Raw genomic sequence first — 25,078 nt, 5'->3', positions numbered from 1 at the left:
GATCAAATATTATGCAAGTTAAAAATGAAAAATAAAATCACCCCTTTAAAAAACAAAATAAATAAATAGAATAAATAAATATAAGAAAAATAAATAAAATGAAATAGAAAGAAATTTTAAAAAACAAATATCAAGAATTTGCTTTTGAGAGGCTGAAAAAAAAATGATTTGGACAGTTTTTAGGTCAACAATGGTTCTAAACGATGAATTGACTGTCAACATAGTTGTCAATACATTTGATAATTAAATTATCAAATCAGGAACACAATGGCCCTCTAGAGGAAACTATAACAACAATTGGCTCGCGACAGTTTTAGAGAACCCGGACTTAAATTGTTTTTGGGTCAAAATTGACTCGTTTTCAAGTTTGGGTATGCAAAACAATCAATGGTGCTTTTAACATACCCAGACTTAAAAATAGACATGTGCAGATTACCGGTTTCAAGGTATACCGTGGTATGAAAACGTCTAAGGTTTCCAAACTGCCAACATTTTCCGTCATTTCGTCCCAAGGGTGTTAGCTATTTTTAATGTCCCAAAAATGCATGGATGCATGTCAGTGAGTCAGCTGTGCTACACGATGGCTGGAGGAGGTGAAAACTCCTGAACTTTTTCCCCCATCGAAGAAAACAAAATTTCTGGTATGGGAATATTCCTGCTACAGAAAAGTTAAAGACGGCTGCGGCATAGAGGGCAGCCAACCGACATGTAAAACATGTATGCGGAGGGTGGCTGTTTAGGAGGCAATACCGCCACTATGATTTCACATTTATACAAAATTAAAGGTGAGTAAACACTGTCATGAACGTTTCCCACCAGCTACGAGAGTTAACTCCAGCGTGTTTAGTGGGTCTAGCGGTGGTAATACATGTGTTTTTTTCCTCTCTGGCAACAGTGTGGGTTGAAAAAGAGAGTGTGTGTATCATGTAGACATGATACGAGTCATTCGCATGTGCTTTTTATGGAAAAAGATTCCATTAGTTTTGTTCTGATGGAAATAATGTTGAGCAGCGGCTGTGGGTTTAGGCTCTCCTAAAGGACTGCATTTATTTGAATTTTATTTAGAATATATTTTTTTTATTGTTTTATTCATTTTAACATAATTTTATACTTTTGTTCCAATTTGCTAATTTTTGGGGGGGGAAATAAAAATTCAGTTGAATCCTGAAAAAAGTTATTTTTTGTTTATTTCTTTTTAACCCAAGATCTTTCAAAGTAAAACATTTTAGAGCTATAATTGAAATACCGTGATACCGTCATATTTTGGCTTGAGGGTATCATACCGTCACTGGCACATGCCTACCAAATGAGTCAATCTTGACCAGGAAACAATATCCTGCAAAGGTTTAATATTTTCAGGCAGATTTAAATCACAGATTTCTAACATAATACATAAGTTAAATGTAGATAGATTTTCCCATTCCTATCTTTACTTCAGTTGTTTTCTGGTAACAGTAGTTTGAGAAATAGACATTGTGACTTACAACAGAGGAGGCCTGGTAAACACTGAGGATTTCCTGCTCTGTTATTGGTTGGTTGGTAGCCTCGGGGTTGGCCTTAGACGCTGGAGTGAGGATTGAGTTGATGTAAACATCAACCAGAGGTATTAGCTGTGTGTGGATGGGGGTGTTGGTCTCACACAGCTGACGATAGATCCAGTCCTTTAAGAAGAAAGATAACATCAGCGGGCATGGATATTTTAAGAGTAGGATTACGGTACTAATTATCTCCGGTAAAATGTCTACCTTAATGGAGACTTTATGCTTGGTAAAGGCTCGGCTTCGAAGCAACTGGTAGATACAGTGAATGGGGAGGAATCCTGTAATGTTGGCGCTTAGATTGTTGGTCACTGCAACCCTCACTGCATGAGCTGTAACAACCTGCAGACAAAACAGATGTGGTCAATGTAACAGGTAAACTTAAAGGATAAGAAAAATCACTTTATGTATGTAAAATGTTCCATAATTCAAACAAATTATCAATTACAAAATTGCTACTTTAGACCGCAAAAAGCAGGGATAAAATATAGGGGGAAACTGGGTTGCCTGTCACACGGGTTGTTATTACGCTTGCCATAATTCGACCACTAGACAACGTGTTCTGCAGTATCACTACTGACATGGTCAAAATTGTGTAAAAATAGTGTCACGTCACTTTGAGGTTAAGAGTCAATTACCATCAAATTTTTAAAGGTTCATTACTAAATTTTAAGTTCCTCAAAATTCTTTTAATGGATTTTTACACAACTGTTTTCCAGCTCTGAAAGTGTTACCATTAAAAAAGTATGAAGAAAAAGTTACAGTTTTGATTCACATTCTCTAGCTAGAAGGTTCATTCATTGTTAGTTAGCCAAAAACATGAGTTGGGTTGGTTGACACAATTTGGATGGGGATTGCTGTCACACCATCAAGAGTTCAAAGGATTTTTCTTGTCAATGTCCAGGGCACGACGAAAAAAAAACCCAGCAGCTCTTAATTGTGTACATTTTAAAATAGAATTTAAAAAACTAGCAACTAAAAATAACTAAAAGCAGTAAAACAAAAGTGTGCAACATGGTGTGCAGGCAGTGGGTACACAAACTCTATATTTGGAGAATGCAGTCTATGATTAATGTTTCTGACAGTTAAAAGCTGTCAAAAAAGATGTTGTGCAACAACTTCTTGCTTTTACACTAAAACCTGAAAAATATGTTCAGTTCTGTTGAATCAACATTGTAAACCTGTTTTAATTAAAATGGTAATGTTATTGTGTATTCTTGATTATACTCGTTATTATTAAGATGAATAAATAATATAACAAAAAATTAATTAAAAAAAAAAAGAAAAGAAAATTTAAATACTGACAGCCAACCCAATATTTATGAAAACTAACCCCACAATGGGCAATGTTGCCTTTTATAATGAATTACTGATCGCTCGCAACTTCGCGTTTCAAACTTTGCGCCCTCAGTCCATTGCCGATTTGGTAACACTTTATAATAACTATCCGTTTTACTAGTTAAGAGATCATTAGTAAACTGTTGATAAATGATTTATTGTTGATTTGTGAAGTATTTGTTAACAGTTTGTTAAGCATTTACAGGGCATTTACAGGGGAGTGCACTGGAGTTGCTTATTAAAGTTAACAATGATTGACAGATGTATGGGTTTGAACTTGCCAGAGACACGAGTTTCAGAGTGCCTCATGCGTCAATCATCGTTTAACTTCTAAAACAATTGCTGTTGCAACTCATTATGTGTAAGTGAGCAGCTTAAGCGGATTTGAGTGGACTCACTCAAAAAAGCATTTGATAAAGGCAAGCATTTTTCTACTACTTTATTCCCGTTTAAAAACAATTTGGTGGAACAGTAACATGTTGAAAACTTATCAAATTTATTACATTTGAAGTGCTTAAAAAATATTTAATAAAATATAAAAGTATATCATTTTTTAAAATTATACTCTGGGGAAAAAAAGTGAAAAAACTTGTCTTATATGTATCACTTCTCTTTCCAATGCTAAATCTAAATGAATACATTGAACACAAAAAAAAAAAAAGATGAAAAAAAGATATTAAGATTCCTCGCAACAAATGAATGACTATTATGTGTTGAAAATATTCACAAAAAAGTAAGAATTTAGACAACCAACCCCATTCTCCCGTATATGGGTTTATAAAAGCACCTGTTCCGTGAAGATCTCTTGTGTGAAGATGGTCTTCATCTTGCTTAGAGAGCTTGGTTTGATGGCAATCTGCAGAAGAAACATGAAATGTGGTAGCTATACTAAGAGTGAAAACAACCTAGAGGGAAAACTACAGGTTTCGCTATTCATACTATTACACGCTCGTCAGAGTTTATGGAAAAAACACCTGGCTCCGCAGCCATAACGCTAAATTGATAGGGTTGCCTCAGGGGGGAAACAAACAGACTCCAAATCCAATTACATTACACACCTTAGTGAAACATAGAAGTTATAAAACAGTAAACATGCTGCAGAGACATTAAATGTCTTCGTAGATACTCCTTTAGTGGGGCCAGTATCCGGTTGGACTATTGTACTGATCACTGTCATTCTCCAATTTATGATCTTACCTTCATTCCCAAAGTAGAGCACACCAACTCAATAATTGAGCTGAGCTGGTTGCTATGGAAATACATGGCCACCAATAATAGCATCTCTCCAAAAGAGGCCGATACGCCTGCAGCACTGTGTGGGGAAGGACACAGTTATGAGAACTGGGTTCTATTTCATCCATGCTAACCGCAGTCATTAGGGGTTCATACAACCGTAGTGACATTTGTAACATTCATTTGTAACATAACCATGCATTTTAAGGGACGCTTAAACAAGGGGGCAAAAAAATCTTAGTCAATGTCACCTCAGAATTATTTTGTTATTTGTGATGCGTTTTCAATACATCATCACACAATAGTTTAGCAGGAGGCATGTTTCACTTCCCGGTAGGGTAGGGGTAGGGGTAGGGTAGGTTTGTACTACACTGATCCCTGCTACTTTGCGCAAGAAAAAACAACAAATACGCGATTATAGATAAACAAAATATACCCGTTGGTTAAAATGATCTATTCAAAAGCGCTTACCTCTCAAAATATTCCTCCTCTTTGATCATCCAACTGAGCCACATGACCATGAGCTGCTCTTGCTCTGGTGTGCTAGAGGCATACAAGATAAAAATGTGACATTCCAGCAGGCGATTGTTCCTTTAGCAACAGGAACACCAAAATGTACTCATTTTACAGTTAGGAATCAGTAAAAAACATGGTGTACCTGACCAGTGTAGGGAAGGCCAATAGTTTGCAGAAAGACAAGGAGACAAAACGAACACCAGCAGGAGTGGCTGGCGGCCGACTCGTCATCAGCTGCAGAAGCTGCTCTGCCTCCTCGTCCGTAGGTCTGGTTAAGAATCGAGGTTAAAGGATTCCCACGGTAACTTCAATAAAATAAAGAGTTTCAGTGACCCTCTGACTTACCTGAGGCCAGCGATGCCCATGAGAGCACAGTAGAGTCGGAGCAGAGCGCTTGCCTTCACCACATGCTCCTCTCTGAGGCCAGAGTAGCCAGAGCCACCCTCGTCATCCATGTCACCATCGTTGGGAACGTGGGTGCTGCGCGAGCGGGGCAGGATAGCAACCAACTCCAACAGCAGCTGCCTGCGCATCTGCCACAGAACTGAGCTGCTCTCTCTCTTTCTCTAGCAGGAGAGAAGAATCACAGCAGTTGATGAGAAAACACGCGGTTGCAGCCGGCCACTATAATCATCCCGTTAAAGAATTATTAGATTTTTTTTTTTTTTTAACAAAAAGTGGGAGGAACACATTTATAATTTTGGAACTGACGAGTTATAGCGACCGTGTCAAACTCGACGCCCAAGGACCAAATCTGGCACGCCACATCATGCGGTGTGTAGGGATGTCCCGATCGCATTTTTTAGCATTCTGGTCTGAGTCACCTGATTTTGAGAATCTGCCAATTATGGCTGCAGCTATTGAATATTTAACAAATCAATTAATATCTTGATTAGTTTGTTCGAATAATCGAGTAATCAGATTACAAACATTTAATACCTTGCAGAATAACTTTTAGATGTAAAACAAATTATACATGTGTTTATGCTTGCAATGATATCCATTTTGGCTTGCTAAGATTGCGCTTTCAAAAGAGCATGAAATGTGAATACAAAATAACATTTCTGAGTGTTTCTTCAAACTATGCAAAAATAAATGAATGAGGATCTAAGTACAACAAAAGAACAGTTGGCTAACTTGCATAGCAAAAGTCTGCTAGCTTAAATGCTATAAAATGCTAACGTCTTTTTGTTCTTAACAAATCGTTCAAACAAAAATTCCCAAAAATTCGAAATATACTACTTCTAAACTAAATTACAAATACATAAACAAACATATTATCTCAAACAAAAACTTATGTTAGCCTTAACAGGGGAGCAGTTGGATTCAGTCGTTAGACAAGTTATGTAATATTCACTGTTACCACTAGAGAGCAGTGTATCTACTCAAATCAATAAAACTACCGTAAATGCAAACACTCAATCATTACAACACCACTAATTAAACGAAACCTCGAAGCGGCAAAATTTAATTTGAAGCTTTTTTCTCATCGAATTACTGAAGTTAATTGATTACTCGTTGTAGCACTATTGTCGATACAGATTTTTTTTTCATATATTTTGAATAAAAGTTTCAAACATGTTACAGTACTGTACTGTTTAAAGTATTTCCTCTTCCGCTTTTTCGAGAAGTGTTGCGGAGTATAAAACATATATTTTTGTTTCTTTTGGCATTGCCATTGTATTTCTGGATCATTTTGTTACTTTTGACCCTTAATTTTTAAAAAAAATCATAGAGTACAGGCCAAAAGTTTGGACACACCGCATTTAATGAAACTCAAATGAAGGTCCCAACCATATTCATATGCAATAAATTCCACTAATTAACGCCGAAAAAGCGTACCTGTTAAGTCAAAAACCATTTTAGATGACTCCCTCTTGAAGCACAACAAGAAAATGTCAAGAGTGTGCAAAAAAAGTAATCAGAGAAAAGTGTGGCTACTTTGAAGATACTAGATTATACATGTTTTTAGTTATTTCACCGTTGTACATAATTACACACGTATTCGTTTCACCTTCAGTGAGAATTTACAATGTAAATAGTCATGAAAATAAAGAAAACGCATGAATGAGAAGGTGTGTCCAAACGTTTGGCCTGTACTGTATATATTTTTTAAAATTAAAAACCCGATCCTTTTCACCCAAGTCCAATCCTCTGTAAAATGGCCCACTCGGCCCAAATTTCCGATCACCTGATCTAGTTGCATGCATAAAAAGAGCATATGGACAATTTTCAAATCAACAATGTCCCCAAACAATGTATCAGCTATAAAATATTTGTCAATTAATTTAATAATCAATTAGTTGATTAACTGTGGAAGCTCTATGTGGCATTCAAGTTGACAACCCTGGTTTGGAGAGTACACAAATCCAAGAAGGATACAGCATTTTTTTAACTTTAACTTAACTTTAAACAGCAAAGCCCTGTTATTCAAGACATCATTGCATCTTTTCAAAAGGGATATTAAAAGCAAACAAAAGCTCTTTGAGCTCTATAACCAAGAAGAAATGTCACTAGAATAGCGAGACCATTTGGAGCTTTTGTGATATTTTGTGATAACGCTTATTTCTTTTGTTAGGAAACTACATCATCCCATTTTCAACAGGGAGAGAAAATTAAAGAAATGAAAAGGGAAAAAGTCACACACACTGAAGTGTTTTGAAAGTGGATGTTGGATAACAACATAATGTCAATGAGTGTAAATGAATGCAAACATAATTTGCCTCTTAAACTTCAATTTTCTATTGAAAACAAAGAAGCTCACCTGTTGCCCATTGCGAATAAACATGCTGAACCAGGTGCGGACTTTGCTGTTGGTGCCGAGTAATAAACCGCTAACATAAGAAACCAAGGGGCTGACTGCTTCATCTGCTGTATCCGGTTTGTAATCCAGAGTCAGAGCCACACCCAAGCCAGGAAGATGACATTCTTCCACCTATGAAAATTACAAACATGCAACAAACAACACATTTCATTTTAACTGTGCTCTGTTGAGGATAACATCTCTGATCAAAACAATTTTATAAAAGATGTGCTTCATCACAATGTTTTCCCACTCACCACCATAGCACGTATATTGAGAGCCTGTGAAGGATTCATCTGACACAGCTGCCTCAGGGCTTCAGTCCTGCGTCGACCACCAACGCTTTCCTCATCCTGACGCTCTCCGTTCTTGATCAAACCTCTGCACACTGCCAACACAAACAGGCATTTTGATTAGCATAGTTTGGTGACTATGTGTGCTAGTTTCAAGCTCACTGACATTACATACAATGTCATTGTCAAGCTATGTTTAAAGTTAAGTAATGCATCTCAATGCATTCATGACCACGTCATGGATTGTGGTCTTTACTTTTACGCCGCACAGTAATACTTTAGATGCGTTTAATGGCGACGGTCGTCTAATCCATTTTGAGCAGGAGGGCTGGCAGCGATCATTTACTGCCATCCCACCTGCTCAAAATGTATTGGAGGTCTATCTCAGTCAATGGCAGTCAAGGAGTTAATTTATACAAGGACGTTAAAGCTATTAGAACAGAAGTAGGGATGTCCCGATCCGATCACGTGATCGGAAAAAGAGCCATTTTTCAGTGGGTCGGAATCGGATGAAAGGGATTGGGTTTTTAATTTTGAAAATATATTTGTTTTCTGCTTCATGCTCGTACAGCGCCACTGCCTCTCACCCTCCCTCCTGCTAAGCAGTGCGGCCAAACTGTCCAGCTTGCATTAGGTATTTAAAGTTAATGATGATTGACAGATTTGTAGCTTTGATCTTGTCAGAGAAGCTTGGTAGCTCTACGATCAAAGGCAGCTTCAAAGTTTGAGTGGACTCACTCAATGCAGACCCGGCAGCATGGGCAGGCATTAGGGGGCCAGGCCCGCCCTGTGAGAATGCTGTGCCTGCCCTAGCTCGATTAGACTGTACCGTGTAATTTTTTTATTTTTTTTTTCATCTTCCACAAAAACACACACACAGACTGAGAGGACGAACCCTCTATTCCAGTGTTTTTCAACTGATTGTGCCGCCGCCGTGAGAAATTATCCAATGTCGCTTTTTTTTTTTTTTAAACATCATCCAGCAAAGTTGCAGTAGGAAGGAAGGAGTTGGCAAAAAGTTCTCGGTTGTGTGCAGATGAGCGAGGCATTGCTCGTGTTGCGTTCAAAAACTACTCGGATTTCTAGCCATCAGCCACCTTGCTCTCCGCAACAATGTGGACCCCAGCACGTCTACTGTTTTTCATTTGACTTGTCAAGTGTCGATATGCACAAAAGTGTCCTTTCCATTTTATCCATATGTGACGACCGTCAATCCTCCCTCTGTGTTTTATTCCAACACATTATCAAGGACAGCAAGGTGGGTGATGACTAGAAATCCGAGCAGTTCTTGAAAGCGACACGAGCAGAACCTGAGAAAAGGTTGAAAAACACTGCTCTATTCATCCTATCTTGATCTGTCGTCATTCAAGTCAACCAATCTGAGCAGCGAATTAAGGCAATTTCTAGCCAATCACAGATAAGGGGGGCGGGCCGAGTAGCCGGCCATAAGGGTACTGCGATTGGATAGGGATTGCTTCAGTTACAGAAAAGGCGATTGAGCGGCTCCTCCGTTGCTGATTCAAATTGGAATGGACATCCGTGTTTTTTTCAAGAAACTAAATACGAACTCAAGCCACGATAAAGACGCGGCCGAAAGTCAACATGAAGGGATAGCGCTGCCACCTCCTGCAGTTTCACTGACTGACACCATCATCAGAAAATATAACTGGTAAAAACGCCACTGTTCAGGCTAAATTTACGTTGAAGAAGTCTTGCCCCCCCTGCCCCCCCCCCAAAAATGTAATGTGCCCCCGTTATTTCTTTCTGCAGCCAGGTCTGAATCAATGAAGCATTTAATGAAGACAAGCGTTTAGCTACGTTATTCTTGTGGAACAGTAACACGTTTGGAACTATTTTTTTCTTTTAACGAAACCTTTTTTTTTCGGTATCGGTTGGGAACTCGGTATCGGCAGATTCTCAAAATCTGGTGACTCAGACTCAGGTGCAAAACTATGCAATCGGGACATCTCTAGAATGAAGGTTGTTGATCTGTTTGTAAATGGTAATATGCTGAAGTTACTGTGTGGTAAATGCAAGAACAGTTATCTTCTGGAGCAGGGGTTGGCAACCCAAAGTGTTGAAAGAGCCATATTGGACCAAAAAAAAAATAAAAAAAAAATATGTCTGGAGCCGCAAAAAATGAAACGCCTAAGCCTTATAATAAAGGCACATTTTTGAAAAAGCTCCAGGGAGCCACTAGGGCAGCGCTAAAGAGTCGCATGCGGCTCTAGAGCCGCGGGTTGCAGACCCCCATTCTAGAGCAACCTTGGTTCAACTATCAAATGGAAGCCAATGAGGTAAGTATCTTTTCCTGACATTTTTGCTTAATGGTGAACCATGCGATTTTCTTTGTCAAAAATTGGGAAAGACTGATTTTGAAAATCCTCACATAACTACTGTACTTTCCTGATGGCTGACACATTTTAAATGTGTGTATTTGCCGGAAGTGGTGGTATGTTAAAGACAAAGTTAATGTTCCTCCACTACCAGAAAATATTGATGACATGAAAGAAAAAATAATAGCTGCGGTGAACTGTGGCGTGATGTTGTCCGTGCTGCCGGCGTTAGTCAGGATTTGAATGTTCTTTTTGGAACACCATGTATGAGGGAAAATAATATATGAAATGATAAGTCTCGCTTTTTGCCGCATCAGAATTACCTGAAGGGTGGCTAAATTATAGACTTTTACATGCTACTGAGCTGCATGTCTTTTGGACAAAATATCCTATAGTACAGTGAAGCTATATTTGTTATTACCATTAGAGAAAAGCATCTAATTGATTTTTAGATTAAGTATGTTTGATTGCAATTTTTGTTCAACCAGTATGTAATGAAATAAAGTAATTATGGCACATTCATCTTTCCTAGCTTAGCAGCTAGTATAAAGAGTACGCAGGGGTGAAAGTGGCTAGAATTTCTTGCCGGAACTCGCTAACTCCCTTTATTTTTAACGGGGGGGAGGGAGGGGGGCACATTTCCTGAAACCACTGACATGCAAAAAATGAAGGGTTCAATCCCGGGGCTCCAGCCTTCCTGCGTGGGTTTTCTCCAGTTACTCCGGTTTCCCCCCACATCACAAAGAAATGCATGGTAGGCTGATCGAACGCTCTAAATCAGGGGTCCCCAAACTTTTTCCTGTGAGGGCCACATAACTTTTCCCTTCTCTGATGAGGGGCCGGGGTCAGTTTGTAACAGAAAAGGTTTGACAATTGCAGGAGTGCCAAAATGTAAAGATTGTTTTTCAGAAAGCCACAATCAAATAACCCTTTCTGGATTCTTCACGGAACAAAAGTAAACAAACAAAAAGTAAATAAAATAATAATAAATAATAATAACAGTATTAATTAAACAGATAATAATCAAATAACCCTGTCTGGGTTCTTCATAGAAAAAAGCCAGGAAATAAATAACACTATTGAGAAAAAATATATATTTTTTTTTTTTCCCCCAATTTTTTTTTTTTGTTTCAGGTTCCTCTTCCGCTCATCTCAATCACCTGTTTTGCACCCAACTCTCTCGGGGAGAAAGAACGTGCAATTTGAACCAATCAGAGATAACTATCCTTGCTCATCACGTGTCAGTATGTCAGCCAATTGAACGGACAGCAGAGTCCATGTTTTTGTTTTTTTGCTGCCTGCGACGCAACTTGTCAGAGGCAGAGAGAGAGAGACGCTGGAACGAACTAAGTCGCACAAATAAATGAATAATAAATATCGGTGGAAATGGATGACACTACACAGGCTCTTTATTAAGCTTGCTGTTAACACTTGTGTATGTAAATCTGACGTTAGTAGATTTCTATTATAGATGCGGGATCAAAGCTGCGTTCCGGGCGGTTCCGCCTAATAAACTCATAGCGGAACTTTGTTCCGGTCCACTTTCACCCCTGACAGTATGCAGTTATCTATACAAACCCAATTAAAACAGAAGGAAATGTAACTTGAATAGGATTATAAGAACCAGGTATTGTTAGTTAACAATATCATTCTTTCTTTATGAGGAAATGGAAGGAAGATTGACCTTCATTGAAGCTGTCAGGCACATTGGCAACCAGCAGACAAAGAAACCAATCTCCATTGCGAACATGCAGCAAAGCCTCTGCCACATCCACAATTGGCAGCAGGGAAGGTAGTTCTGTCGAGACAACATAAATACACAGTTTATCAAATGCACAAAATGATGCTGGCTGGCCTGTGTGAGAATATGTGATGACTTCTGACATAAAGATCATTTGAGTTGGATCTAGTACAATATCAACAGTGATGCCAAATTGATTCTTTGTCCAAAAATATAACACCAACAAAATATCAATATCTTTTACAAATAAATAAAAATGAAAGATGAATACAGCTATGTACGGAGACTTCCTTGATAAAATGCCCTTGCCCTTAGAACGGCGACCTAAGGCAGACAGCTAAGACAATATACCAGAGTAGTTGCTTCATAACAAATCTGTCAATGTCCTTGAGTGGCCTTGAGTTACCATATATAGTGTTGGGAGAATTTTTTTTTATTATGAAATGTTAATGGCTCAAAACACGAGCTGATTATAGAAGGCGGTTCCTGAAAAATGATTTTAAACCCCCCCCACCCCCCGATTCCAGGTTTCTACCCTACTGTATGGTATGTGAATATAGTATGTGATTCATTAAAAAAAAAAGAAAAATTAAAAAAAGAAAAAAAGAATATATACATTTGCAAAAATGCCCCCCTACCACATCATTAAAAAACAAAGTTTTTTTATGATATATGATTCTCAAGTGTAGAATTCTCAGGGTTACATACCTGCTTGTAGAATGCAGAGAACATCTGCAACCTCTTCTAAATACACTGGGCTTTCAAAAAGTTCTGATGACTTAAGAAAGAATTCTCCATTTGAATCAGCCACCTAAGAAAATTGATGCAGAAAAACAAAACCAACAAAGGACCAAATCAGTTAAATGCATGCTGTTCACTGAATGTTCCCTGCCGCGACAAAGCATCATTCTTTCCGCTGTAAAATAATTTCCACGCAAGACACAAGAGCTCTGAAGCGTGCGACTTGGGCATAACGACATGCTAAATGAAAATAGCAACACTTATTATACACTTATCGTATTGCAACGATTAATCGATTAACTCGAGTAATTCCACTAGAAAAAAGCTTGAATTACATTTTGCTGCTTCGAGGATTCGTTTAATTAGAGTGGAGTTGTAATAGTTTGTTTTGAAAGTGTTTGCTTTAGTTTTACTGATTTTTGTGGACACACGGCCCACTAGTGGCAAGTTTTTTTTTTTTTTTTTAAACTAATATGACTGTTTATGCATTTGTGATTTACATAGAGGTATATTTAGCGTTTTTTTGTGGGAATATGTGTTTGAATGATTTGTTCAGAGCATTGTGGGAAAAAAAAAACGCTAGCATTTTATAGCATTTAACCAAGCGGACCTTTGTTATGCAAGTTAGCCAATTGTTCTTTTGTTGTACTTCGATCCTCATTTATTATTTTTTAATAGACATTAATGCTTGGTGTTTTCCGAAATTTCCAGGTTCGCGGTGAATCAGTAACAGGCACACTTTTGCTCAATAGACGATGTTTATTGATTAGAAAATGCAAAATAAATGAGACAATCCCACAAGAGCAAGCAAACAAGTATCACAAACAAGTATAACAAATGTCAACGATGACGCTAGATTTGAGTTTGTCAACCCCAGAATCCCTGCGTTCCCGTTACAGCAAAACAAAATGTCCCTTTAGCAATGAAAATCGCTTACCGTGACAAGTGAGTGGGAAGCCAGCAACACTCCAGTAAAGAGGCAAAGGAACAAAGCCAGGTGATCCGTACGCGACCCGCTGGCGGACTTCACGGGTCACCCGGAAATGTCCGGTTTTGTAAGGACGCACCCCTCGGAGGTGGAGAGGCCAACTTCCGCCTCCGAGCGGCGCGGCTACGTCCAATCACAAACATTTAAGCTACTTTTGGTTCAGCCCCCTTGAAAAAGGGCTTTTCACGTGGGACAAATGAGCTGTGCTGCAACAGATGCAACAAATGGTAAATATTATGGATGCAAAACAAGTTATCTCTATGGGACCCAGGCGTGTAACTATGGGACCCAGGCGTGTAGTAAAACAATACTATGGTGCAAAACAAGTTATCTCGTGAGATTCCCTTCTCCTAACTATGGGAACAAGGTGAAAAACAATAGAAGTTGTTACAATCTATGTCACAGAAGCAATCATACATCACAAAGGCATAATGTAATATTTTCCCCCATCACTTAGTTTTCCTCTAACTTCCTCCTACTCAACAGCTCAAAATCAGAATTCCTCCTTGTAGGAACCACCGCCAACATCTTTAATGACAATAACTTCTCTATTACCATCAACAATTTACCGATCTCTCCATCTACTCAGGTTCTGAGTCTGGGTGTCATCCTCGACAGAACACTCTCCTTTCGCTCCCATATCAACGACATCACCATATAACTTACCTTCACCTTCGCAATTTTTCTCGCCTGCTCCCGTCTCTCACCCACCATACCGCCATACCCACTCTCATCTAGACATGTGCCGATTACCGGTTTCAAGGAATACCATGGTATGAAAACGTCAAGGTTTCAAAAATTTTCCGTCATACCGTCCCTACGGTATTAGCTATTTTTTATGCCCAAAAAATGCATGGAGAAATCCCTCGCTTGCAGCTGCAAGGCTCAACGTTCCCCCACCGGTTGTTGCTCAGTAATGACTGGAGTAGGTGAAACTCTTGAATTTTTTTGTCCCCATCGAAGAAAATGAAATTGCTGGTATGGGAATACTTCAGCTGCAGAAAAGTTACAGACGGACGCGGCTTACAGGAGGACGGCCAAACGATATGTAATGTCACATTGTCGACAGGAAATGTATTATTATTCTTATTTTATTATTATTATTATTATCGGGCTTATGACTAGGTCGCGAGCCGGTAAAGTTACAACTAATGTCATTGTCAGCTGAGTCAGCATTTACTCTTAGAGCAGTGGTTCCCAAACCGGTCCTCAAGGACCCCTGTGGGTCCTGGTTTTTGTTCCAACCGATCGAGCACAGACCGTTTAACCAATGAGGTTTCTGCTAAAACAAGCAGCACCTGACTACAATCAACTGATTACACTTGTAAAACACCAGATTGGTACACATGTGTCCTCCTGTTTTGTTAGAAAGAAATCCAGCACCCACAGCGGCCCGATGTGGAATAGTTTGGGAACCCCTGTCTTAGAGCATGTCAGGTAAATACTAGTACATTACAGACTCTTTCATATGTCTTTAAACATAATTAGTGCTGCAACCATTAATCGATAAACTCGAGTATTCGATTAATAAAAAAATATTCGAAATAAATTTTGCTTCAAGTATTCGTTTAATTAAAGTGGTGTTGTAATGGTTTATTTTGAAAGTGTTTGCATTTCGTTTTATTGATTAGGGTGGATACACTGCCCTCTGGTCTGCCTCATTTTACATGGCTGAATCCAACTGCTCCCTGTTAAGACCAATGTAAGCTTTAATGCAAGTTTTAGTTTGAGCTAATGTTTTTTAATGCATTCGTAAATTAGTTTATAGATATATTTAGCCGTTTTTTGTGGGAATATGTGTCTGAACCATTTGTTAAGAGCATTGTCAAAAAAAGTTAGCATCTTATAGCATTTAAGCTAGCAGACTTTTGCAATGTAATTTTGGCAATTGTTGTTTTGCTGTACATAGATCCTCATTTATTTATTTGTTTTAATACCGTTTGAGGCTCAGCTCAGGTATTTTAATTTTTTATGTTCCTTATCTGATTGCTCAAACTAACTAGTTCATCGATTAATCAACTACTAAAATAATCGATAGCTGCAGCCCTAAACATAATACCTAACTTTTTTTCTTGCCTGACAACAATAGGCTCTGTATATTGACTACTTTTTAAAAAAATCAACAAAAGCAGTACTTGCCAAATGATGTTGTTTGAATGTGAGGATGATGACTTTACCTTACTCATGATTGCCAGAAGCTCACTGAGGGTCAGACGAAGTCTCCTGAGAGGATCACTGTGTTCAAACTCCAAGGTAAGGCCATGCTGCAGCTGCGAGACCAGGATACTCTCCACATTCGAACCACCAGCTTTGTGCCTGGTGCAAGTAAATAAAAAGGGATAGTTTGAAAATAAACTCACTTATTTCCTTGATTTCTCTAGAAATAGGGTAGCGGGGGATTATAAATAAAGCTATGTTGTACCTCAGCTGCTGCTCCTTCCTGGCATCCTGTTCCAAAGCGTGGAAATCAACAGACAAGAGTGCTACGATGGAGTTGACAGCTTCCACTCCTGAGAGCAGCCGGAGGATGAGCTTCTTGTCCTCTGCCCAAGCCTGGCTTTGGTCAGCCGGGGCACACAAAGCCATCCTCACCAAGCAGGGAAGAAGTAACCTCAACTCAGGGTCACTTAAGGCTGCCAGGCGCTGCACGTCCACCTTTTGCATTGCCTCGAATGCATATGGACTGACAAACTGCAGCCCTGCGCTGTCTGCCATCTCTGAAAGTACATCATTATTTTATTTTTTTCAATGTATTAAGTGAATTGGATTTTTACTAATAATTTTTGTCAACCACGTGAAGTGTCAAAAGTACCTCGAGTAAGTCTCATAAAGTCAGTGAAATTTCTTACAAATAAATCAGATTTATTCATTAGGATTCTGAACATTACGTGTATGCGTCGGCTCTTAATGCTAAGGCGTTAATGTTTGATAACGTTATGTATTTTGATTTCTCAATCAATAACAATGACAGCTCGGCTAGCGCTAATTCGTACGCGAAGGGTGTTCAAAAACATTTATATTGTGGATCAGGATAAAATCCACTCTAGTATAGCAACCTTACATGTTCAACATAGGTTTAATTCAAGTTGTAGAGCTTTATGGCACATAATCACGATTCCCGTCACTTTTGGTGTAGCTTTAGCGTGCTAAGAGTTAGCCAGCTAAGGCGACCGCTTCATATAAAGACCAAGACAACAAACATCGTGTTTGCTAAGCGCAGTAACAATCGCGTAATTAAGACGCTATAAAATGCACCGGTAACAGTCTTACCTCAATTATTGCGGTACGGTTGTCCAAACATTCGGATCAGAGGCCTCCAGACCTCGGAATTGACTGAGCACCACAGCCGCCAAAAGGGCGCGCTACACCGGCCAATGTCTTACAATGGTACCCTTCCTTAGCGGTCATCCACAGTTTTCTTGAAATGTTTTATAGATTAGCATTTTCTATGCACCAAGTACCAAAATGTTGCCATCTCAACTCGGAGGGACTTTAACTACACCTAAAGCGATGAAAATAAGTAAACCATTATGCTGGGAAATGATGGCAGAGTAACGCTGATGGAAAAACTGCTCTGTCTCACAGTAGGTACAGTTTGACGACTGCCTAATGCATGGCTGCTGTGTGTATTTAGACAGCCATTATTAACAGTTATTTTTATGGATTATAAATAAATGTGATATACCTTGTGTTCATTAATAAAATTTTATATCTTTTACATAAAAAAAAAAACAAAAAAAAAACAGACAAGTTTGCAACTCAATTCCTGGTCACCTTTCTGTCTTGTTTTTGTACACTAAAATCCATTCAAAATATTTTAACATGTTTACCTGGAAAGCTGCCTGTCAATGAGATTATCTAAAGTTCTAACAAACAAGAAGTATACAAGTTTTAAAAAAATAAATAAATAAATAAATTAAAGAAAATCATGTTTTGTTCATCTCATATGGAAAGTGACTATTTTTGGTAATTTCATATAAACTTAAACCCCATCAAGACCTGGCGTCCACATACATATACATCATAGTGATCATACATGCATACTTCATATTTGAGGACATGTACAGTGGGCCACAATATTAACATTTGGTATATAATAGTATATAAATAACATAATCAATATATTTTTTAAAATATATTTTTTATATAATTTGTGGGGAATAATTAATAACAGAAATTAATACTTATATAATAAGCATGTGCTGGTATGATATTCTGACGGTATGATAACCTTAGGCCAAAATATCACGGTTTCACAATATCACGGTATTGCAACGGTTTGTATGACTAATATAATGTTTACATTACACACACACGCTCTTTCTCAACACAGACAGTTGCCAGAGAGAAAAAAAACACGTTTTACCACCGCTAGACACACTGAAGACGCTGGAGTTAACTCAGCTAGTGGGAAACGTTCATGACAGTGTTTACTAACCTTTAATTTTGTATAACTGCGAAATCATATTGGAGGTATTGCCTCCTTGGCAGCCACCCTCCGCAAACATGTTTTACATGTCGGTTGGCCCTCCTCCTCAAATCTGCGCCCGTCTGTAACTTTTCTGTAGCCTAAGTACAGCCGACTCACTGACACTGAGCAACAACCAGTGGGGGGAGGGTTGAGCCTTGCAGCTGCAAGCGAGGGGTTTCTCCATGCATCTTTGGGATATAATAGCTAATACCTTAGGGACGGTATGACAGAAAATTTTCGCAGTTCTCAAACTGTGACGTTTTCATACCACGGTATACCTTAAAACCAGTAATCGGCACATGTCTATTATATAACTAAGAAAAAAAAAAGAATTTAAATAAAAACACAAATGAACCCAGGTTATGACACCTAATGACAATCTAAAGTTGATTTTTTAAATTTTTTTTCATTTCATAGCATTTAATTTATTGCCTGTCATTGACAACAATAGATGCCCAGTTCATTGAAACTTGTAACATTACCTGATCTTTCAAAATGGACCTAGAGGTATAATCCATTTTGACTGGGAGGGTTGCCAAACTTGCCAGCGGTCATTTAGTGCCCACTTGATCATGGATTTGGAATATCCTGTATCTGGGGCATCTATCACAGAAAAAAAACCTAGCGATATCTCAACATATTCGGTATTTTAGCAAGAAATATGAATTTGACGGAGACGATTCACTCTAGTGGGCCACACAAAACAATGTAGCGGGACAGATCTGACCCCCGGGCCTTTAGTTTGACACCAGTACAGCTTTCGTATTTGCTCTAACTATGTTAGAAATGTAAGAAAAAAACCCTTTTATTTGTGTCCAAACTAAATGAAAAATTGCCACTAAAAAAAGTTAGGTGTTGCTAAAATTAGCCTGTATTAAAAATTTACGATTTTACGTCCTAGTAATGCAGAAAATATTTATGTTATATGTCCTTTCTTCATGTTTGAGGTCAAATTAAATAAGGTAATAATAATAAATAAAGAGGAAAATGTATGTATATACTGTATATATATATACTGTATATATATATATATATATATATATATATATATATATATATATATATATATATACATACATACTGTATATATATCAGAGCCACTATCCGGGAGGAAACTACATCCCTCCAAGAGTACATCACGAAAATGGCACATAGTGATGACCTACTCTGTGAATGCCTCAGGCAACAGAAGCCCAATAAGGGGGAGGACCCTGAGGAGCTGTCATGGAAGGACAAGCCCCTGCATGGTGTGTACCACCGACAAATTGAGGAGGTAGCCGACATGGGAAAAACATACCAGTGGCTGGAAAAAGCCGGACTGAAAGACAACACAGAGGCACTGATCATGGCAGCACAAGAACAGGCCCTTAACACAAGAGCAATAGAGGCCGGGGTCTATCACACCAGACAGGACCCCAGGTGCAGGCTATGCAAAGAGGCCCCTGAGACAGTCCAGCACATCACAGCAGGGTGTAAGATGCTAGCAGGCAAGGCATACATGGAACGACATAACCAGGTAGCAGGCATAGTGTACAGGAACATCTGTGCCGAGTACAGACTGGAGACCCCGGAGTCAAGGTGGGCGACACCTCCTAAGGTGGTCGAAAATAACCGAGCCAAGATCCTGTGGGACTCCCAGATCCAGACAGACAAACTGAGGGTGAGGGTAACCAGCCTGACATAGTGGTGGTGGATAAACATCAGAAGACAGCAGTAGTGATAGATGTAGCAATCCCAAGCGATAGCAACATTAGGAAAAAGGAACACAAAAAGCTGGAGAAATATCAAGGGTTGAAGGAAGAGTTGGAGAAAATGTGGGGAGTGAAGGCAAGAGTGGTGCCAGTTGTGATCGGGACACCAGGGGCAGTAACCTCCAAGCTGGATGCATGGCTCCAACAGATACCAGGAACAACGTCTGACGTCTCCATTCAGAAGAGCGCAATCCTAGGGACAGCTAAGATCCTGCGCAGGACTCTCAAGCTCCCAGGCCTCTGGTAGAGGACCCGAGCTTGAAAGGAGAGACCGTACCGCCCGGGTGGGCGAGACAACAATTTAAAAAACAAAAAATTTATACATATATATATATATATACATATATACATATATATATATATATATATATATATATATATATACATATATACATATATATACATATATACATATATATATATATATATACATATATACATATATATATATATATATATATATATATATATATATATATATATATATATATATATATATATATCTCCATACATATACATAAGCATTAGAAAGTTCAATAGTAAAGAAAAGTGGAAAATAGAATTTCAAAGTCGCGACCACAAACCCAAACATTTTGGGAAATAAAAGTGTTTTTATATGTCAACGTAATGAAACTAACTAGAACCTGGGAACAAATATGTATTACATGGGGTTATATTATGTACTCAAATTCTTGACAGAGAGAGTGATGACATGAGACAGTAGGACTACTGCGTATTTATAAAGGTCGTTGACAGCAAGGAGCAATGATGGATATGGAATGGACTACCAGCTGCTCCTAAACAACCTCAGGGTACGTCAACAGTTTTCAACTCAAATACTCAACAGCACAATTGTGTGTGTGTGTGTGGTGGTGGTGGTGGTGGGGGGGGGGGTGACTGGGGGCAAGTTAACACCATGGACTGGTTTCTAATGCTAACCAATCACACATTGAGTCAACTGTTCTCAATTTTGCGTAATTGGCAGTTCTTAAGATTAAATGCATGTTTTTGTTCCCAATACAATTCCTTACCTATTTCATGATGATACAATATCGATTTAGTTTCTATTGGGTGTACTCACTTTTGTTGCCAGGGGTTTAGATATTAATGGCTATATTTTGAGTTATTTTGAGGGGAAAATAAATTAACTCTATTATATAAGGTGCACACTTTGCATCGTGTCAAAGTGTCATTTTGTCAGTGTTGTCCCATGAAAAAATATACTTAAATATCTGAAGAAATGCGAGGGGTGTACTCACTTTTGTGATATACTGTATATATCTTTCCAATGCTAAATCTGAATACATTGAAAACACAATTTTTGGGGGGATGGGGCGCTACTTAGCGGTTTTTCTCTTATCGCGGTGGGTTCTGGTCCCCATTAACCACAGCAAACGAGGGATCGCTGTATTTATCGTTTTTGTTGTTTTTCATTAAAAACTTTTTAAAAAATACATGAAAGATTAAAGTAAGATTTTTTTTTAAAGATATTTGTAAATATAATTTTAAAAACTGTGGTATTACTTAAGAATGTCTCTACATACAGAATTTTCAGGTTAAGATACACCTCAGTGGGGAAATATTGCTTCTTTTTACGAAATAAATTTCAGGGTACGAAAGGCAAAAATACAGTATGGTACTCGCAGCTCCCAGAACTAAACGTAACTGCCACTGACTACTGCCTAGCATTCCTGGCATCCAATTGGCTAAGAGGAGCCTGTACTGTATGTGTGTATTCAACAGCTTTACATGAGTATTAATTTTTATTCTTTATTCTTAGTTTTTTACATTATGCACAACTCTGATTTTATGTGTATTTTGCAATAATCTAATTGTAACATGTATTTGTTACATGTTTTGATGCATTTTTATGCAAAACATTTATGTCTGACTTTTGCGGGGCTTTGAGCAGATTAGGGCATTTACAAGTAAATCGTGTCTCTACTTATGGGTAAAAAAAAAAGTTATGAAACTACTTCCAGAACCTTTTTCCCGTTATTGTTATTATTTTTTTAAAAATATATATAAAAAATTAAATGGTTAAAAAGATTTTTTTTTTTAAGTTTGTCCTTTTTTAAATGAAAGAATAATACATCTAAACATTTTTTCTTATTTAAGCGTGGAAAGAAAAAAGAATCTATAATCAAATACTGTAGTTATTGCTTAAACGTGGCAGCCCTAGTCGGCAGACATAATGGCTCTAAAGCAAACCATAACTATGATTCTGCTGCGACAAAGATGAGTTTGACACCCAATTTAGTTTTAAATCAAACATTAAACAGAATAATTTATGTCATGAGCAACAATAAAAAAATACGATTGACATTCTTGTCAATTTTGTTGCTGTTGTTTTGCATTTTAATCGACTTGATCGTTGCTTAACCAACGGCAGTTTTGCTAGCACATCCCCTCATCATCATCAATAAACACAAAAAGCACAGAGTAATATGTTGACACATTTTATTCCTAAAACAGAAGCCACAGCACCAACTGCTGGCATGGCATTCATATATATAATTATCTATATAGATTGCAGTTTTGTTGTGTCTAAATGCATGGTATAAAATACTATATACAACAATGTACCTCTTTATTAGAACAGTGAAGTTCATTGCTGTACAATTCCTATGTAGCTACAGCTTTGCTGTAAGTCATAATTCTCCACTTTTTCTGTACATTGTGACAATACAAATAGTCTTTCTCCATTACAAAAAATAATACTCTGAAAGCCACCTACTGGGACTTGCTCTCCTTTTTCTGCAATAGTTTCTCCGTTTTAAGTAAGATGATTACATATACCTTAAACAATTGCTTTAAAGCAAGAAGGTGTTATAAACCTTCTTCATTTATATATATTTACTTAAAAAAGAGGTTAAGAAATAATACATTTAAAAACTTACAATAAATAAGATAGATGCAGGCTTTTTGTTTGGATACAATTTCATCCAAAAGGAATAAAAAGGAATTTTCGGTTGAAACACCAAGTAAATCCGCTCTAAAAGTTATTTCCTTTATCAAATACGTCCCTTTATCGCTATACAGATAAGACATCTTTCAAATACAGACTGGCCAGTGCGTGTGCTGCTGTGTTGATGATCAACATGGCAACCAATCTGTCACTCGCTCACGTTCATTTACTCTAGTCTCCACAGTTTTTTTAAAAATTCCCTCCTGGATTTGTGCATGTCTTTGCGGCAGAAGGACAACCATCAAACAACACTGTGTCCCGGTACGGTGTCTCTTTTTCGCTTCTCTTCTTGAAATGTCTCTCCCTTGAGTGGCTACAACATGTTCGTGATGAAGTTGTACATCTGGTTCAGCACCACAAAGTGAATGGGCAGGCATGATCGTCGGTCCTGCGTCGCTGGGTCACATGTCAGCCAGGAGAGGGCGTTGTACTGCTCCAGCACAAATCTTTCATGGAAAACGATACAATAGCAGTTAATATCTTGTCACAGAATGTGCTCTTATATTTATTCATTCAAGTTCTCCATTGATAATCTGAACAAAAAGTGTCTGGCACTGAATGTTCAGATCCTATTTCACTGATATTGTTTTGCAACGAAAGAATCAGAGGTGCCAAAAATAGCTTATTCACACTCTGTACTTTTTAGTAGAGGATTTAAAAAGTAGTACATTTGTTTAAAAATCAGTAGTTTCAATTAATCTACTTATGTAAAAGTAAAAAAAAAAAAAAAAATTGTAAATCAATTGTGATTATTTTTTTGGTTTCCATGTTTTATTAACATACATCATAGGTGTCAAACTCAAGGCACGGGGGCCCAGATCCAGCCAGACAAATCGTTTTGTGTGGCCTATGAAAGTTTCTTTGATTTATTTGCCAATAAAGTAAGGATGACCTCGATTCGATCACATGATCGGAAATCGGGCCAATCTGGCCAATTTCAGAGGATCAGAATCGGATGAAAAGGAATACAATATATATATACTTTTTTTTTTTTTTTTTGATTATTTTTTTGGTTTCCATGTTTTATTAACATACATCATAGGTGTCAAACTCAAGGCACGGGGGCCCAGATCCAGCCAGACAAATCATTTTGTGTGGCCTATGAAAGTTTCTTTGATTTATTTGCCAATAAAGTAAGGATGACCTCGATTCGATCACATGATCGGAAATCGGGCCAATCTGGCCAATTTCAGAGGATCAGAATCGGATGAAAAGGAATACAATATATATATACTTTTTTTTTTTTTTTTTCCCATGGGCTAAAAAGTAAAAATCTAAATACTACGATGGCATTAATAATATTAATTAAAATTATTATTAAAAATAATAATAATACAATGCCAAAAGAAACAAAAATATATACACTCACCGGCCACCTAATAGTAACGGGTTGGACCCCCTTTTGCCTTCAGAACTGCCTCAATTCTTCGTGGCATTGATTCAACAAGGTGCTGGAAGCATTCCTCAGAGAGTTTGGTCCATATTGACATGATGGCGTCACAAAGTTGGTGCAGATTTGTCGGCTGCACATCCATGATGAGAATCTCCCGTTCCACCACATCCCAAAGATGCTCTATTGCATTGAGATCTGTTGACTGTGGAGGCCATTTTAGTACAGTGAACTCATTGTCATGTTCAAGAAACCAGTCTAAGATGATTCCAGCTTTATGACATGGCGCATTATCCTGCTGAAAGTAGCCATCAGAAGTTGGGTACATTGTGGTCATAAAGGGATGGACATGGTCAGCAACAATACTCAGGTAGGCTGTGATGTTCCAACGATGCTCAATTGGTACCAAGGGGCCCAAAGAGTGCCAAGAAAATATTCCCCACACCATTACACCAACACCACCAGCCTGAACCATTGATACAAGGCAGGATGGATACATGGTTTCATGTTGTTGACGCCAAATTCTGACCCTACCATCCGAATGTCGCAGCAGAAATCGAGACTCATCAGACCAGGCAACGTTTTTCCAATCTTCTATTGTCCAATTTCGATGAGCTTGTGCAAATTGTAGCCTCAGTTTCCTGTTCTTAGCTGAAAGGACTGGCACCCGGCATGGTCTTCTGCTGCTGTAGCCCATCTGCCTCAAAGTTCGACGTACTGTGCGGTCAGAGATGCTCTTCTGCCTACTTTGGTTGTAACGGGTGGTTATTTGAGTCACTGTTGCCTTTCTATCACCTCGAACCAGTCTGGCCATTCTCCTCTGACCTCTGGCATCAACAAGGCATTTCCGCCCACAGAACTGCCCCTCACTGGATATTTTTTCTTTTTCGGACCATTCTCTGTAAACCCTACAGATGGTTGTGCGTGAAAATCCCAGTAGATCAGCAGTTTCTGAAATACTCAGACCAGCC

General features: G+C 38.2%; 2 protein-coding genes and 1 long non-coding RNA gene across 4 annotated transcripts in view; 1 reads left to right on the top strand and 2 right to left on the bottom strand.

The window, feature by feature from the left end:
- Positions 1 to 17,127, bottom strand: part of ints2 (integrator complex subunit 2) — a 35,348-nt gene extending 18,221 nt beyond the window's left edge. For both annotated transcript variants that reach the window (XM_057821869.1, XM_057821870.1), the window contains exons 1-14: positions 16,798 to 17,127; positions 15,950 to 16,244; positions 15,705 to 15,843; positions 12,507 to 12,609; positions 11,742 to 11,855; positions 7,686 to 7,816; positions 7,390 to 7,560; positions 4,971 to 5,191; positions 4,768 to 4,893; positions 4,581 to 4,652; positions 4,074 to 4,188; positions 3,664 to 3,732; positions 1,746 to 1,880; positions 1,485 to 1,661 (exon numbers count right to left, since the gene is read on the bottom strand). In XM_057821869.1, coding sequence (XP_057677852.1) covers positions 1,485 to 1,661; positions 1,746 to 1,880; positions 3,664 to 3,732; positions 4,074 to 4,188; positions 4,581 to 4,652; positions 4,768 to 4,893; positions 4,971 to 5,191; positions 7,390 to 7,560; positions 7,686 to 7,816; positions 11,742 to 11,855; positions 12,507 to 12,609; positions 15,705 to 15,843; positions 15,950 to 16,242 — 1,866 coding nt within the window. In that variant the 5' untranslated portion in view covers positions 16,243 to 16,244; positions 16,798 to 17,127. The remainder of the gene's footprint in view (positions 1 to 1,484; positions 1,662 to 1,745; positions 1,881 to 3,663; positions 3,733 to 4,073; positions 4,189 to 4,580; positions 4,653 to 4,767; positions 4,894 to 4,970; positions 5,192 to 7,389; positions 7,561 to 7,685; positions 7,817 to 11,741; positions 11,856 to 12,506; positions 12,610 to 15,704; positions 15,844 to 15,949; positions 16,245 to 16,797) is intronic.
- LOC130907034 (uncharacterized) lies at positions 14,895 to 17,057 on the top strand. The gene is made up of 3 exons (XR_009061405.1): positions 14,895 to 14,964; positions 15,723 to 15,780; positions 15,955 to 17,057. It is a non-coding gene; the product is annotated as an uncharacterized LOC130907034 (long non-coding RNA).
- Positions 17,128 to 22,195: 5,068 nt separating the features above from the next.
- The window catches only part of med13a (mediator complex subunit 13a), a 167,903-nt gene continuing 165,020 nt past the window's right edge, over positions 22,196 to 25,078 (bottom strand). The window contains exon 30 of the mRNA XM_057820128.1: positions 22,196 to 23,163. Coding sequence (XP_057676111.1) covers positions 23,031 to 23,163 — 133 coding nt within the window. The 3' untranslated portion in view covers positions 22,196 to 23,030. The remainder of the gene's footprint in view (positions 23,164 to 25,078) is intronic.

Source organism: Corythoichthys intestinalis, chromosome 18 (genome assembly GCF_030265065.1).
Source record: "Corythoichthys intestinalis isolate RoL2023-P3 chromosome 18, ASM3026506v1, whole genome shotgun sequence".
NCBI classification, from domain to species: Eukaryota; Metazoa; Chordata; class Actinopteri; order Syngnathiformes; family Syngnathidae; genus Corythoichthys; species Corythoichthys intestinalis.
The sequence above is the reverse complement of the archived record's forward strand: the minus strand, read 5'-3'. Positions and strand labels throughout refer to the sequence as shown.